General features: G+C 41.8%; 1 protein-coding gene across 2 annotated transcripts in view; it reads left to right on the top strand.

The window, feature by feature from the left end:
* Nucleotides 1–12,493: 12,493 nt before the first annotated feature.
* CPM (carboxypeptidase M) overlaps nt 12,494–17,052 on the top strand; it is a 31,758-nt gene continuing 27,199 nt past the window's right edge. Inside the window, exons 1-2 of one of the 2 annotated variants that reach the window (XM_065668684.1) lie at nt 12,494–12,598; nt 12,752–12,902. In XM_065668684.1, the coding sequence (XP_065524756.1) occupies nt 12,581–12,598; nt 12,752–12,902 (169 nt within the window). In that variant the 5' untranslated portion in view covers nt 12,494–12,580. Of the gene's footprint in view, nt 12,599–12,751; nt 12,903–17,052 lie in introns of those variants that run through there. The other variant, XM_065668691.1, reaches the window with a different exon arrangement.

The raw sequence follows: 17,052 nt of genomic DNA, 5'->3' as shown, positions 1-17,052 counted from the left end.
CTCATTAACTCAACTGGCAGAGAACAAATATAACCTTGTTCATGAACCGTATAGAGGATGACGTTTCACAGGACTGAATACCTGTTCTTTCTATTTGTCTTGGATTTTTCAGGTGGAAGATTAGGTAAGAAGTCTCTTCAATAAAAGAGTATCACTGCTAACTGGAGCGTCCATACATCCTTTTCCCGCCTCCTTCATGTGTAGGGCCTGTAACAGACTTACTAAATGACACATGAATTTAGGCTGTAAATAAGCCATAGCTAAATCTAGTCACATCTGCTGCTGAAGCTGGAAGGGATTGTCTGAGACTATGGAGCACCAGAAGAAAACATAGTTATGTGTTTAAGGGTGCAAATACTGTCCAGCTGAACAGGATTATGTCTCAGCCTGTGCTATGGGATGCCACTTCATAAAACTACTTACCAGATGTGCCGTGTTCCTGCTTTTTTTGGACCTGACAAATATGGAGGGGTTAAATTTGTCAAAGTCTCCAGTATTTACAGCTGCAGCTGAAGCCAGTGATAGTTTGCTTTTAAGCACAAAGAAAAGAAAATAATGCTAACTATCCTCAAAAATAAAAAATGCTGGTGCTTCAGACTGGCTCCCAAGACTGATGAAAACTTTTGATCCTATTTTTCATGTGCTCCAGTGCCTCATTTGTAAAATTAGGGTAACATCAGTCTTCAGAGAGGCATATGAATATGTGTTAATGCTTGTGAATTATTCTTAGTCCATTTTTATGAACATTACAAAACTAAACCCCAAGGAAATTAATGATTTGTTCATCCTAAGAGGCTTTGGAATGTCTTTTTGTGGTTAAAACAGTGGTCTGTGTAAACGCACCAATATCACGTAAATGAAATTGTGTTTAAAGTTCACCTGGAATACAAAATAGAAAGATTATACTTCTTCTGAAAGTAAGTCAGCTGTAAATACAGGTTATATATGAATTTGATCAGAAGCTGAGCCCCCTGTTTAGGTGAACAGTAGTTGGAGGGAACTAGGTACTGTTTGATGGAAATGCCAGCGGAAGCAGGACAGAAACTAACAGCAGCAGAATTAGTGCCAGTGTTGCTTGAAAATGTAAGAAAAGAAAATGCTTCTTGTCTGACTCCTACCGAGTTTGGCAAAGCATCACTTTGTGACTGTCCATTCTTTCTATATGAAAGAGAATGAATTAACAAAATACCCGATGCCATCACTTGTCTCCCATTTTAAAGGGAACACCCACAAGATTTTGGATTTTGACTGATCTCTCAGATGAAAACAGGCCACCCACTGAAAAATGAATATAAAACAAAATATTCAATAGTTGCTCATAAAGTGACAATACTTACTGTGTACTCTGACCAAAATAAAGGTCCTGGGTACAGAAAAGAAATGAGTTCATATAATGAATATCATAATACAGGCACAAAGTGTCAGAGTTGTGTGAGAAATCTTTATTCTGTGCTAGATTTTACAACTCTACTAATAGTTTTCAGTTCTGTGTATGTATCACATAGAGGATCACTACTTAAACTGCAATCAACATACTATCAATCTTCCTCAGAGAACTTAATCTTATGCAGAATAAGAGATTCTACATGAACATTTATGAACTCATAAATAGAAGATACTTCATAGGGAGAAACTAATATATTGTGTTAAAAACTATTCCTTTGTACATTTAACCATATAGAAATTAAAACCATGTTGTGGGTGATGGATAGAAATAGTTAACAAAATGGATCCAGGCATTATCGCTCTGGCCCGGCTTAAGCTTTGGGAATGGTAAAGAAGATGCCAGGTACTGTTGCCCTAGATGGGCTCAAGCCTTGGGAACCATGAAGAAAACACCAGTTGTTAATGCCCTGCTCAGGCCTAAGCCTTAGGAACTGTAAAGTGAACTATGAAGGGTAAAGATTGGTTAGCAAAACAAAGCAGGTGGTTTGCAAGATAAAGCAGGATGTGCATCTCAAAGACAAACAGTGTGAATATTTGTAACCCTTAGTACTGTTGCTAAATCGGAATGCTAAGGGAGTAAAAGAGTGGAAAATTACTGCTTAGGACTTAGTAGACTATAAAAGGGGTGCAAGGCGACCAATCAAAGAATGCGTGATCACATGTAAAGGAAGCAGAATGATATAAATATGGGCTTGTCACACAATAAAGTGTCTTATGCTCGATTCACATTGGATTGGGCATAGTCCATTTCTTCCCTCACCTTGTCTGAGATTTGAAGAACAGGGTGGAGAACATAAACTAAAATCTTCCATTAACATTCAGAGTTCATCAAAGCATATCTCGTCTCATGAAAGAAAAAATATTCATTGGAAATTTATCTGTTTTCATAACACTTTCCTGTGGACATTTTTTGAGGTCATTTTTGCCCAGAGAGAGTAAGGAAGTGGCAGAGAGATGCTGACAGACCCGCCCTCACCGAAAATCTGAGGGTTCTTTTAATCCCCACACAGCTCCCTCATCTCTGAGGCCTGCCCTTCCCACTGGCCAGGGATGCCAGTCCCTCTGGTTTCAAGTTCATTCAATTACTGGAACTGTCCTTCAGCATTGTAAGCAAGTAGTAAACCCAGTAATATAACAATATGGTGGCGGTTGACTTTCTAGCAGCTAGAAGCGAAAACCATTTATCACAGCCTCTGTATTCTGTCATGAAACGTCATGAAGTTGTTAGTTCAACATCAGTTACACCATACACATAAACCATTGTTCATACCTTATTTATGATACATGCATTGTTGCCTTGTTTTTAGAGCATTTTTGACTTCCAATAAACCTTTTGAACAAACTATCACTACCTACAAGTTCAGCTAAAGTCAGCAGAAGTACAAGCAACATATCTTTCTAATTAACCCTATTGACATAATTCAGCATTTAAACAAATACAAAGCTTCCGGAGCAGCTCTGTTTTCATTTTAATTGCCCATGGCCTTTGCAGAATGTCACATGACAGTAGACCTATTCTCCACGGCCCAGTCAACACATCAGTGCCAAACGTATGGAAAAAACGTATCACTTTTGCATACTCTTCAATTACTTGATGTACAAAAATGACACAGGGCAATGCAAAACTGAGTCTAGAGAGTGTATAATCTTTACTGAAGCAGAAAGAAAAATCATTCCCATGTCTTTAATTCCTTGAAGAGACTGGAGTAAGATTTTTTTCCACATTAATCAGTTCTGAATAGAAAGTAAACGCTGGAGGAAAGGAATGCCAACCAGAGGGACCTGGACATGCTTGTGAGGTGGGCTGATGCCAACCTTATGAAGTTTAACTATGACAAGTGCAAGGTCCTGCACCTGGGTTGGAGCAATCCCAGGCACAGCTACAGGTTGGGCAGAGAAGAGATTCAGAGTGGCCCTGCGGAGAAGGACTTGGGGGTGTCGGTTGATGAGAAGATGAACATGAGCCGGCTTCAGTGTGCGCTCGCAGCCCAGAAAGCCAACCGTATCCTGGGCTGCATCAAAAGGAGCGTGACCAGCAGGTCAAAGGAGGTGATGCTGCCCCTCTATTCTGCTCTTGCAAGACCTCACCTGGAGTATTGTGTGCAGTTCTGGTGTCCTCAACATAAAAAGTACATGGAACTGTTGGAACAAGTCCAGAGGAGGGCCATGAGGATGATCAGGGGACTGGAGCACATCCCGTATGAAGATAGGCTGAGAATGTTGGGGCTGTTCAGCCTGGAGAAGAGAAGGCTGCGTGGAGACCTCATAGCAGCCTTCCAGTATCTGAAGAGGGCCTACAAGGATGCTGGAGAGGGACTCTTCACTAGGGACTGTGGTGATAGGACAAGGGGTAATGGGTTAAAACGTAAACAGGGGAAGTTTAGATTGGATATAAGGAAGAAGTTCTTTACTGTGCGGGTGGTGAGGCACTAGAATGGGTTGCCCAGGGAGGTTGTGAGTGCTCCATCCCTGGCAGTGTTCAAGGCCAGGTTGGGAGAAGCCTTGGGTGACATGGTTTAGTGTGAGGTGTCCCTGCCCATGGCAGCGAGGTTGGAACTATATGATCTTAAGGTGCTTTCCAACCCCAACTATTCTATGATTCTATGATTCTAAACACAAGAAGAGTAAACAACAATATCATACTTTAACCAGATAAAATGCCCATATAGGACAGGGAAAGTTCATGAATCACTACTGGCCAAGCAACTCACTAAAATTTTGTTTCAAAATAGGATGGGAGGAATTAATGATGACCGGAACTCTGAGCCCAAATAATTAAAAGAAGACACAATAGAAATTACAGACGTGTATGTCCATGCATCAACTCTGAGTTTATTTAAAGCAATGCAAACTCTGGAATGAGCAATGAAGACAGACATTTCCAGAACAGTAGAAGCCCCAACTATGAAAGTTCCCAAGCCTATTCTGTCTCCTACAAGATAGCACACATCTTAATAATGCACTCAACTTTGATTGAAGTTAAGAAAACTTTGGCATAAGTTTAAAGTTTGAACATATGGTTGTGTGATTTACTGGCTCAGATTCTCTATTTGCAGCTGGGTAAGGCTGGACAACAGATAAACATCTTTTTTGCAATTCTAGATCTAGACAAAAGTATGAAAATTACTGAGAGGAATTAGGACAACACTGGCTGGAGAGGAAGAAATAAATTTTCATCCTTTTATAAGGAATGTCCTTGATACAAACTTACACAAGGAATAATAGCTTTTGTGATTTTCTTTTTTCCCCTCACATGCAATGAAAATAAATTATCCTTTATTTTAAGACAAAGAAAGAAGTCTGGTAAAATGACCTAGTAGACTAAGTACCCATTTTGGTTACATTTAGACTAAGAGGCCAAATTTAGAGCTCCAGTCTCATGAAATGTGAATCTAAAGAAACCAGGACAAGTAAAAAAAACTTAGTTTATGTTAATAGAGCATAAATCTTATGCAAGTTTTGCCAACGCAGGTTCTTCTTTAAGTTTAGTCCATTATTTAAAATTATTATAGGTAAAGTAAAAGCAAGCACTTTCTTCAGTTCACGTAAGAACTAACATTCCAGTCCTGTAAAACATTTATCTGCTGGCACGAAGCTCAGATCTGTACTGTGACTCTGCAAGCCAGCAATCACATTAGGCTTATATTGTAATACATTTATAATTGTGATAGCCACTTTGAAATAATACCAAATTCCAGAGCACAATAGATCTATGAATATTAGGACAAGATGAAATAATTTATGTTCAAAGAAGGCAGATATGGGAAGTGAAAATTTTTGAGTGATCATATATCTATACCCATGGCAATCTACAGCAATTTTGATAATATATAGTGCAACTTGAAGTATTAGCCCACAACAAGATAGTTTTAAGGGCCAAATAATTCTCTGAATAGTCCAGTCTTTGATTGAAGACAGAATCTTTCATATAGCTAGGCTTGCACAGGAACAGTTATGGTAAAGAAAAGCCCCCAAAAAGTTACTCTGTAATGGCTTTCCATTGAAGATGGCTCCATAATCATCCATTAAAAACCCTGTGGGATGAACAATAAATTAAAACTACATGAAAAACTATTGACTACAGAAAAGCTTTTGGTATGCAGTATGTCAATCTTTGCAGTGCATGCAACATCCAGCCTTGTTATCTGTTACAGAGATTTCACTAGATGTCTTGAAATGAGGGCAACCTTCAAGTTATCTTAACATTGTGATCTCCTTACCACAGGCTCTCTGGGGAATTCATATTTTTCCTGTGTATTTTCAGACTTCCTGTGTGGGAGACTGCCAAAAAGGATTACTAATGCAAATGAGATGAGGCTACTCTTTCTTAAACACTTGAAATCCTCATTCACAATGGAGAATTTTGTATTACATTTATACATTCATATATTAACAAAATACAAATAAAGACATTTGACCCACAAGATTTGTCTCCTTCTGAAGCTGGCACAGGAAATTGTACCAGTCTGGGGCATGCTCAGATGTCAGTTTGGTTCCTGATGACCGTGCTTAAGGCTGCTGTAATGCACTCTGTTTTGAAACATCCATTCCAACAATTTGCCAAGAATGCAAGAGCATCCCTTATCCTGCATGTCTTCTCTAAGCCTGGATTTGACAGGAAAAATTGCTCTATTAGGGAAGCATTGCGGTAGCTAAATGATTCTTACATGATCTAGTTTAAGTACAAAGCATTCTGAAGCAAGAGATAACTTTAAAGTCTTAATTGAAAAGAAGCTTCATTGTATAAAAAGTCAATGAGCCAAGACAAAACTAAAGCTTACCTGGTCATTCTTACTCTGTATCAAAGCTTGACTACTTCTACAATTGTCTCGTCATTCTGTAAAATGTGAGCTAGGGGGAAAAAAAGTTTTCCGGTGTCAGCAACAACTTTCATCATCCTGATGTTTGATTTCCTGATGAGGTTATACATGACCTCAAATAAACCACCTTCAAAGCTTGAGGACTGGAAGATTCTTTTCTTTCTTTCCAGGTTTCGTCTTGTTAAGGGCTGCTCTTTAGGCAGCCTCCATTACCACCAGGGGAGCAGCTTTTCTCAGTGGACTTACAAACATTTGTGAATAAAGGTTATTATTTCCAGTGGTCTTTTGTGGCGGCTGCTGTGTTTGTAAATGCTGATTGTATCTAGATAACCTTAATAAGCTTTCTGTCATGGCGGACTGTCTTGGAAGGCTCATGGAGGAGCTATCCATATATTACCACTTTCTATACAGAACAAGCAATAGTATCAGACCAAGTCTTGCAGAGGTTTCCACATTTGAAAGAGCATTCTCTTTCTCTAATTTTTATTTAATTGGCATTACAAAACTGCTTGACAAGCACTAACTAACCGACTGGTAAATTCAGCATTACTATTCCAATACCATTAGTGGGGTAGGAGAGTAACAGGATTTCATGTCCAGCCTATCTAAGGAATTAGCCATTGCCAGAACTGCAGCACAGCACAAGTCTCTCTCTTCTGAGTGCAACTCATCCTTCTGAAAAAACTCTCTTCCGACCTGTGGAATCACATACCTGCCTACCACTAGCCAGCAGCTCACTCTCAACTTGTTCTTACTCTCCATGGGCTATGCAGCTCTTCTGCTCCCCCAGGCAACACCAATGCTTGTGGGGTCTGAATCAGAGAGTTGAGCCGGGTGAAAATGAAGAGATTTTTTGAACTGTGTGAGTGTGTTTGGGATAGCTTCCAGATGCACCAGGTCCCCAGTTCAACTTACCATACTGCTGCTTGAGTGCTCACACTGGCAAAAGGGAGGCAGCGGCACTGGGTGCAGGGATGCCTTTCTCAGGGAAAGCATAGATTTAGGTTGATTTAAGCTGACCACAAACCCACACCCATATCTTCAGAGAAATGGAGCCTTGATAGAGCCATATGGTTTCAAAAATGACAGTCTAACCAGTGCAGAGCCAGTATAGATTAAGCCAAAAAAAGACTTGCCAGCTGCTTTCAGCGAGGTCAGGCAAGTGCTATGTTTATTGCACCACTAAACATTTATTTTTAAACCGCTGATCAGCAAATTTGTAGATATTGTATATCTTGAAAGCTCCCTTTTCATTTCTCTCTCAAAAGAAAAAGGTTAGTTCAAAACATCACAATGTGTACTTTTCACTGACAGATTTCTGCACATGCTGTTTACTTGGTTGTCTGTGTAGAAGCCCATTATGCATAAATCAGTGCAGAGAAATAGGGGATTGTTTTATTACACAATGAAGTTTTCCAAAAATGTCTTAATTTCTTGTTCAGGAAATGGCACCATTGTTTACTTGAAACAGATATGTTCAGTGGCCTGGAGGAATTTTGTTTAAGGAGACAGCCTGGCCACCACTGTGAGTAAGAGTGTTGCATTGTTCTTGACAATGGCAATTACGAAGATATTTTGATCTGAAGGTAAATAGCAAAAATGGCAAAATGCTATTCCAAAGCTCAACAAATTTTCCAAACGTTGAAAGACAAAATGAGTCCAGTTCTTGGGACAATTTTCAGATTACTCAAACATCTTGCTTAATATCAACAAGAAATCAGCGATGAAGAATCTCTGTAATTTCCATGGTATTAACTTGTAGTGCATTTCATATACAAGTGAGCAGGCCTGACAAGTTGCTATGTCAGCATCTTAAATCCCTGAAATTTTATTATCTTGGGATCAGATTAGCAAGATGTTAGTGAGCAGAAAGACTGCTCTCAGTCCTTTTCCATGTGTCCCCTTAAATCCCCTCAATTGTTTTTTCCCAATAATAGTATCTAGAATCCTTCCACATTCCAGCCCCTTCTCCCCAAGTCCACTCCTCCCACCTTATCAAGACCTCTGTGATATTCCTCACCTTCCTTCTTCCCATTTACTTCCCTGATATACACCAGTCCCTGGCCCACTGTACTTTCCACCAAACCTTCCTGGCTTCCTCTGTTCTTTGTCCTGTGTTCTTACATACCCAGGGACCCATTATACCACAGGTACAAAATTAAGTTCTCCCATTCCAAGGATAATTTATTTTCAAATCTAACTCTGTGTGAACTGCTGAAAGGGCAAGCATAAGCCAATTTAAGAAGAGAAAGATAAACCTGAAACATTTTAGAATTGTATTACAATGCCCAACACACACCACTCGAGGCAATTTGTCTCGAACGAGTTCACATTCCCATGCTTCAACAGGTTAGCAGAACTGATCTGTTCCACCATAGCACATGACAACGTGTTGGCATACAGAAGCTCAAAATCTCTGCTGTATGCAGATTGTGCTGTTTGCAAGATGGGATGAGTGAGAGGCTTGCCAGGCAGCCTGTTGCGGTTCCAGATTCTCCAGCTAATTCAGTGCTTGTCTGGACAGCTTTAAACTATACCAGCTGCTAACAGTCCCCCTCGGGATCATTTGCTAATTGCAGATTACCAGAAACAGCAGGGCATCCCTTTCTACTCCAGGGGTAATCCTTGTGCTGGGATGGAGGGGAGGAGAATTTAAGAACCAAAAACGCAAGCCTCAGCTGAGAATTGCCTGCATGGTAAGGACAACTAATAAGTTGGTGAATGCTTGAGCGATTTCTGGTGCTTTTGTGCTCTTTCATGCAGGGAATCTCTCTTTCGCCGTACGAATATCAGCCTATTAATTCATCAGTGTGGGTATTACACACTGGAATGGCTTCATTGTAATTTGTTCAAGTGATTGGTATCTGTGTTTGCGCTAATCCAGGTCTGTGGTGTCCTATCAGATTGATGTGTCTGTGTTGCCACTTGTACTGAACTCACTTGTTTGGTCCATCTCACTTGAGAAAGCCTTTATCTCATGCTTTTCCCACACCAGAAATACGATTGTCAGGTCCTTGGTGTTACATCAGCACAAAGAACATGAAGATGTAATCTGTATGCCTAGGACACAATTTCAAATGATAAAGTTTTAATAGCAGCAGCGATCCTTAAAATGTCTAATCCTCCTTAGTGACTTCTCTGTATTTCTCACCAGAACTATTTTGAAGCTTTAGTTACCATGTGGGCACCCATTTTTTCTTACTAATCTTTGGAAAGCGCAGAAATCCTGCACGAAAGCTGACAAAACCCTGAGTCAGATTTCAAATTCCAAGATCGCTTCTGTGAATGGCTCTCCAAATCACAAAAGCTTCCAGAAGATCTTTTTACTGCCGATACCTGTCTTAACTGTGTGTCTGTAAAGCGTCGGTCTGACGGTGCTACCTATTGCACGGAGAAGAATTTATTCACCTGTCACTAGAGGGCAATACAGCTGCTCACATCATTACACCGCCCGGCAATACTCCAGGAGGCAGCTCTGCCTAAATCCACCGGTGCGAATTTCACGTCAAAATTCGCGTTATTTCCTCTACCCATGCTCATGTGCTGGCTTTAATAATCACTTGTTGAACACTTTTGAACAGATGATCCAGAATGTCACTAATAGGAGAATGTCACTGAGGGGAGAACAGTTGATGCTGTCTAGAGCAGTAGGGTTTCTCAGTTTGTCACGCTTCCTCGTAGGGGTCTTTGTCCACACTGCAGCGCTGAGAACAATAACTGCAATTAGATTCAGACACGTAGTCCCTGATTTTGAACTACTGATGCCAAAGGGAGATTTATTGCTGACTTAATTTCATACAGCATTTGTTCCTTGGTACTGACTTCTACCCACAACTGCATACACCAGAATATTATTTATATTGGATTAAACTGACTTTCTGAGAAGTGATTCAATAGCAACATGGGTCTCCGAGTTTTGTACAAGCTGGGGGGGGGGGGGAGAGAGAGGTTTGGGAGAGAAGGAAGGAGGTTGATCTGTCACATGTAACTCAGATATTGCTAAACAGGCTAACTTGTCTTAACCTGCAAGCACCTGGCATGAAAACTGTCATTTTGAACATTCCTAAATACAGTAATGCTCTCATTTAACCATGGCTGTGTTGGCTACGTTTAATGGTGGTGTAATTTCCAAAGGAGATAATGCTGTGTGATTACCTAGTATCAAAGGTGATTACAGTTGTTTCACTGAGATTAAGTTTTTACAGCCCCCTCTGATTTTTTACCGTGTTGCCCAACCCTACTCTCTCTTGGAGTCAGAGTTCTCTGATTTCATGTGATTATCTTGGGACAGTTTCCAAGTATGTATATGTTGGATTACCACCTGAGTGTATTTTCTTCCCTGCTTACTCAAGTGGTGCCTCCAGATAATCTTTCAAGGAGCCTATAAATATATATATATATTCAAGCCTTGCAAATTCAAATGTGAAGCTCACATACTTGACTCCTTCCTCTTGTTTCTCTGCAGCCATGTTTGCAGTATAACCCCAGTTTTCCTCCCATTCCATGCAGAAAGTGCAAGTAGCTCTAACTATTGACTTTTTTTCCCTGTATATAAAGAAGGTAGAAGACATTCATATTTAAGTCTTGCAGGAATTTCCTTTTGTACAGAAGGTCTTGTCAAATCAGAAGAGTTAAAATATGGTGGAGTCTGAGTAAGGGAGGAAAGGATCTGAGGAGGAAAGACTCTGGGGCTATATCCTCCCCCCAGATGCAATGCATGAAGGAACACTATTCAACGGAAGGCTAATAATATATATCTCTTTTAACCAAGTAGCCTTGTACATGGCATACATCCCTTGTCATATGTGATATGGAAGTCCCTCCCATGAACTAAAAATACTTGAGGGGTCTGAACATAGATATACTACCACCATTTTTAGATATACATGCTTCTGGTACATTGGGATATTACAGACGCTTACATTAAAACACAATTTGGTTCTTTTTCCCTAAAGCTTTGGGTTGTTTTTTTTTTAAAGTGCCTTTTAATTTAGTTGTAACTTTTTATTTAACAAGTCCCTTTTATTAAATACAGCATCTTCTCTTTGAAATGCAGGACTCGTAATTTTATAATTTGGGGTTGGCTCGTATGTCCATTTCCTTCAATATCCTCTTTCTGAAGCTGCCCACTATAGCGAACTTCAGAAGAAGGCAGATGAAATCCTGCTGCTGCTTAGAATGAAAACTGCCATTTTTCTTTCTCAGAAAAATTATGCAGAATTTAAATAGCTGTATTCTAACACTCAGCTATATCCCCATTCATATTTTAAAGTAAATGTAGATGCTTTCCTAATTTTTGTTGCTGGAGGCCAGCTTCACTTCCCCCCACCCGCCCCACGTTAGTTCTTTCTAAACTTAAAGACAATAAAAGGTGATGAAAAAGTCTTTGTGGTGAATCCCAAGTCTAGGATATCCCCAAGGCATTGTGGTTACTGCAAACCCAAGAAAAGCATTTAATTCTGTAGATAGAATCCAGCCCTTTCAGTAAGTGAATACATGCCTATTAAAAACTCTTCTTTCTAAAAACCCCAACAGTTCCAGGTAGATATAGAATCATAGAATCATAGAATAGTTAGGGTTGGAATATTTTGGTAGATTTGGGCAGATAAATTCTCTCGAGTCCCTCTGCACACAGCAGGGTTTGTCTCTGGGCCCTAGGACCACTTAGGCACTGAGGAAAGCAGTGAACAGTATGGACAGGACAGTTAAAATAGAAAAAAAGGTCGGGGGTGGGGGGGTGGGTGGTGGTGTCCGAACAACCCTCCTTCCGAATCGAATCAGCCACCGAAACTCAGAATGGGAACTTTAAAGCCCTTCACCTCCTTCTTTTTTTCCGCTTCCTTCCAGAGCCCCTCACGCCCTCCGGGAAGCAGAACGAGGCGAAGCCATTAGGGACTCTTCACACCGCGCTTCCTCAGGACGCAGCCCAGCAGCAGGGCCAGCCGGAGGGCCCGGAGCGGCACCGAGCCGCCGCCAGACGTGTGCTCGGAGCCCTTTTCTCCCCTCAGTCCACAAGGAGGGACACGAAGAGGAGCAGGAAGCGAAGGAGAGTCGGTTTCACCCCGGGGGGCTGCCGCCTTCAGCGGCGAGGTGACGAGAGGGCCGCGCTGACAGGAGCCGCGAGGCGCACAGGTGAGAGCCGCGGGCGAGGCGGGAGGAGGGAGGGGAGTGTGCCCCCACACCCGACCCCTGGGCGGGCCGGGGGACCTGAGTGGATGGAGCCCGCGTCAGTCAGGGGCAGGGCGAGGCCGGCGACGGGGGATAGCGGCCCCCGCCCGGCCGTGTGGCTCCAGTTGCGGAGGAGCGGCGGCACCATGCTGGCGGCCGCCGGGGTAGGAGGGGAGAGGCACCTGCTCCCTGTGAGGGGAGGCGGGCCGAGGTGGGAGGGCTCCCTCGGCGGGCTTGTCGCTGCTAGGGCGCTGCAGCCGGTGTAGCGACAAACCCGCCGGTCCCCTCGGCTGTTCGGTTCATCTGCTTCTTTCTAGGACGTGGTGGGCATCCTCTGCCTGGTGGCGGTGGCGGCCGCGCTGGATTTCAAGTACCACCACGCCGAGGAGCTGGAGGCGTACCTGAAGAGGGTTCACGCCGCCTACCCTTCCCTCACCCACCTGCACAGCATCGGGCGCTCTGTGGAAGGTAGGGGAAGGGGCAGTGTCGGGGAGAAAGCTTTCTGCTTTATTTAAACCGGGGCAAACATGGGTAGAAGTGGCTGCGGTGGCGTTTCATTGGAGCTTGCTGGCGGCAGGGCTGCTTTAATCCCAAGTGCGGGGTGCCTCTCTGCTTACATCTCTGAAGTTTCCTCTTCCTCCCTCTTAAGCGTGAATAACGAACTCGGATGACACATAGGGCGCTTCAGCTAGGGTGGAAGTGCCTCAACACCTTTTTGTTTGAGAATTGGAAACCTCCCGAGTGGCAATTTTAGAAACAGGGCTGTCTTTTAAAGAGCTTAGGGTGTTGTGGTACCCCGTTTGCCAAGTGCCCGTTCTAGGTGGCTGTAATAGGAGTGTGTGTTTTCTAACATGTGGCTGTGTTTAAAAATAACCTCTCTTTTGGCTCTGCCTATTATTCCAGTAAATCAGGACTGGCTAGAAAAAGGATTTCAAATTCCATATTTCATACTGATATAAGGTCTTATGCCTTAATGGAATAATGGGATTTCAGTCTCAAATCCCACTGGCAAAAACACTGAAACCAGTAATTGCCTTTCTGGCCTTATATAGGTATCTGAATTTATTTCTCTATAATACTTTCTTACAATAAATTGGGGGGGGGGGGGGGGGGAAGAACTTGTAGTTTAAGATACTAGAAAGTTTAGTGTTTGCTACCATATAAATAGTATGTATCTGTCTAGCTTTAAGAAGAAAAAAAAAAGTAGATTTCAATTCAGGAAAGTCGATTGCTTTGATAAGAGGTATACAACCAGGCAGAGACATTGATTCTTTAGAAACATCATCTGTTCTTCTAATCCCATTTCATACCACTGGAAGGAGACAGTGTAGCATCTATTATCAAATCTGTGCATGTGTTTAAAAAAATCTGCTGCCTCCTAAGTAGATAACTGAAGAATGTTAGTAGCTTCTTTTCATGCCTCCTTCCTTGTGTTAGTATGTATGTCTTCGTGTTTTTCTTATGTATACTTGTATTTGTCTGGGACATAACTCTTAGTTGATGGGAGGGTTCTGTTTCAGTGAGGTATCAAACAGCTGTTGTCGCTATGGATATGCGATCTTTCTCTGTGTGTGGCTGCATTCGTGTTAGAAAGTGTCACTGTGGGAATACTCCAAGTAGACGAGGAAACAATGTTCTTCCTCCTTTCACCAAAGACAGGATCCTATTGAATTGTGTTAGTCATTCACACAGAGGAGGCTAGTCCTTTTAAGTGCAAACTACCACTTATCCATGTCTTCATTTTCCTACCTTGAGGGGCCTTGGCTAATGTTTTAATGATAGGACTAGATTCTGACTTTTCTAGCAGGAACTTTGCTGGCTTATCTCCACGCAGGTAGGAGAAAAACCCCGTTCATCCAACCTGCGATTGAAATTTTGGCTTTTATATATCTAGACATCTGAAAGTTGGTAACATGAAATGTTCAACTTGTCTGAGTTCCATCAGCATGAAAACTGGAAATGCATCATCTCTTGATTGTAACTCAGCAATGTACTGAAACTTCATTCACATTTTGGTTATATTACCTTCTGCTCTGCCAAACTATGTGAGAAAAGAGAATTGTGTGGGCTCTGCCTTCTGCCAGCTACATGTCACGATTTGTGAAAAGGGATTATTTATGCTTTTTGCATGTCCTGTGTGCCTGCAGTGTTCCTCTAAACAGGCTAGTGGGCAGTGGGAACTTTCTTGGTGCCGTGTAAAGCAGTGTGGCAGTGAAAAATGTTCAGTATTTTTCTTTTTCCTAAATGTTAAGAGATTTCTACCTCTGTTAAGAAACATGACTTTAAAGTCCCCTGAAATATGGTAGAGGATGGTGCTAAATCAGGCTCTTCATTTTGTTGCTCATACTAAAAGTGTGTGGAAACAGAAGTGTTGTAATTTTGGTGGAAACGAAGATTCAAGTTTGGTAAATGGGCTGAAGTTCTATTCCTTTTTTTCTATGTTCAGCTGGCACAAACAAGAATATATGTATGCACCTGCACTTACTGGTATGGGTTTACTAGTGTCCCACTACCAGGTAGCTAAACCATGACAGCAAAATGTACCAATTGATGATAAACTAATTTAAGTATCTTTTTACAAAGGCACATAGTGACAGGACAAGGGGGAAATGGCTTTAACCTGTCAGAGAAGAGATCTAGAGTAAGCAAAATGACCTGTTCTAGCTTCTTCTCAGATGTGGTTTGATCATTCTGGTGGCCCTCTGCTGGACTTCATCCTGTGTGGTGGTGTCTCTGTTGCCCTAGGAAACCTGTAGCTGAAGATGGTACTCTAGATGTAGCTTTACCAATGCTAGGTGGAAGACAATAGTAATTCCCCTCAAAATATTGGCTTTTCTTCTTGCTGATGCTGAAGCATGCAGGTTGCCTTTTGTGATGTGAGAGCACACTACTGATTCACGTTTATCTTGTTTACCTGAACATTACTCCCACACCCTGTAACCCTGAGGTTGCAGAACTGCAGCCTAGCCAGTCTGCAGCTTGAACAAGCATGGGGGTTATATTTTTCATTGATAATCCCAATATGGGGTTCTTCCATTCCAGGTGCAGGACTTTGCATTTGCCTTTGTCAAACTCCATGAGTTTTCTGTTGAGAGATTCTTCCAGATTGTCAAGGCCCTTCTGAGTGGCACTCCTGGTCCTGATGATGTTAAACAGTATCAGCTTCAGTACTGCCCCTTGAGGAATGTTGCTAATAATTTGCTGTCACTTGAACCACGAACTGCTCAGTCCAGCCAGTTTCTGGCCTTACTGTAGACTACTTCTCTAATCTGTATGTTCCCAGCTTGTGTATGATACAGTGGGGGTGACAGAGTAATGCAACAGGCTGGTTTGGTAGGTTGTGGAATCTCCGTCCATGGAGATATTTAAAAGCCATCTGGACACAGTCCTGGGCAATCTGCCCAGTAGGTGGTCCTGCTTGAACAAGGGAACTGAATCAGGTGACCTCCAGAGGTCCCTTCCAACTGATTCAGGTTCTGTTGAAAGCCTTGCTAAGGTCAAGACTAAAGAAATAGAGTACTTTCTTCTCTCCCACTAAGCTGGTCCTTTCTGCACGAAAGGTAAGCAGTCAAGTATAAATTGTCATGCATAAATTTGAAGCGAGACTTTCAAAGCATGATCGATCTACGTAGACTATAAAAGCAGTGTCAATGAAAAATAAAAGGTGCCCAATCTGTTTTGTAGTAGTTTACATTACCATATACAAATTCACTAGCCCTCTGCCAGGTTACTAGGAAGAATGTGTTCTAGACTGGCAACGGCTGGTTCAGTCTCCAGGTCTGTACATTTGGAAGCCATGATGTTTAATTATGTATGTCATCTGCTAAGCTATTATCCTTAACTAAGGGGAGAAGGTAGCTTAAAAAGACAAAACCTGGCTGACAAAACTGAGTGTTATCTGTTTGGCTTTATTTAGTAGGTAGCCTCAAATAGCTCAGGATTTTTGTAGGATGAGTTGTATGTTTGTGAGAAACCGGATATGGTCTTATAAGCAGGTAGGCAGAGATGTGTGGTGGCCCAAAAATCTTAATTCTTTTATATTGTTTTAGATGGGTTGTTGAATAAGCTCATAAAAGATCTTTGGCATGAGCTCTGTTTTCTAATGTACACAGTATCCAACCTCAGTATAGTATGTGCACTTTATAGTAATAATAATAGAGGAGGCTGCAGAGCTGTGTCAGTCAGGAGAGAATGGACCTGGTGTAATCATATTGACCTGTCCTGTCTAATGGCACCCTAGTGAAAAAACAGAGTACTCTTCAGCAAGCAAATCTTAGTGTGTGCTATCAAAAAAGACATATTTGATGTCTAAGTATGGTCTGTGGCTTCTAACCGCTCAAGATACAGTGCTTTTATTCCTCTTTGGAAGGAATATGAACATGGTGGGAGGCAGACTTAAAAATCTAATAGACATTTAGGCAAGCAACTTTGAAAGAGCTAAGTGGCTTTTGTAGTACATATGCACTCTTTTTAAAACTCTTTTCAGGTATGCTTATGGATGCAGATAAAGTGACTACAGCTTGGTTTAGATCTTGATTTCTGGGGACCAGGCTGTATTTTTAGAATTCCAGTCAAATTGGAACAGTTGTAAACAACATCCTTAAGCCAGATCCTGCTC

This window comes from Lathamus discolor, chromosome 1, assembly GCF_037157495.1.
Source record: "Lathamus discolor isolate bLatDis1 chromosome 1, bLatDis1.hap1, whole genome shotgun sequence".
Lineage (NCBI taxonomy): Eukaryota > Metazoa > Chordata > Aves > Psittaciformes > Psittacidae > Lathamus > Lathamus discolor.
Note: the sequence above shows the minus strand (reverse complement) of the source record. Positions and strands in the feature narration are given on the sequence as shown.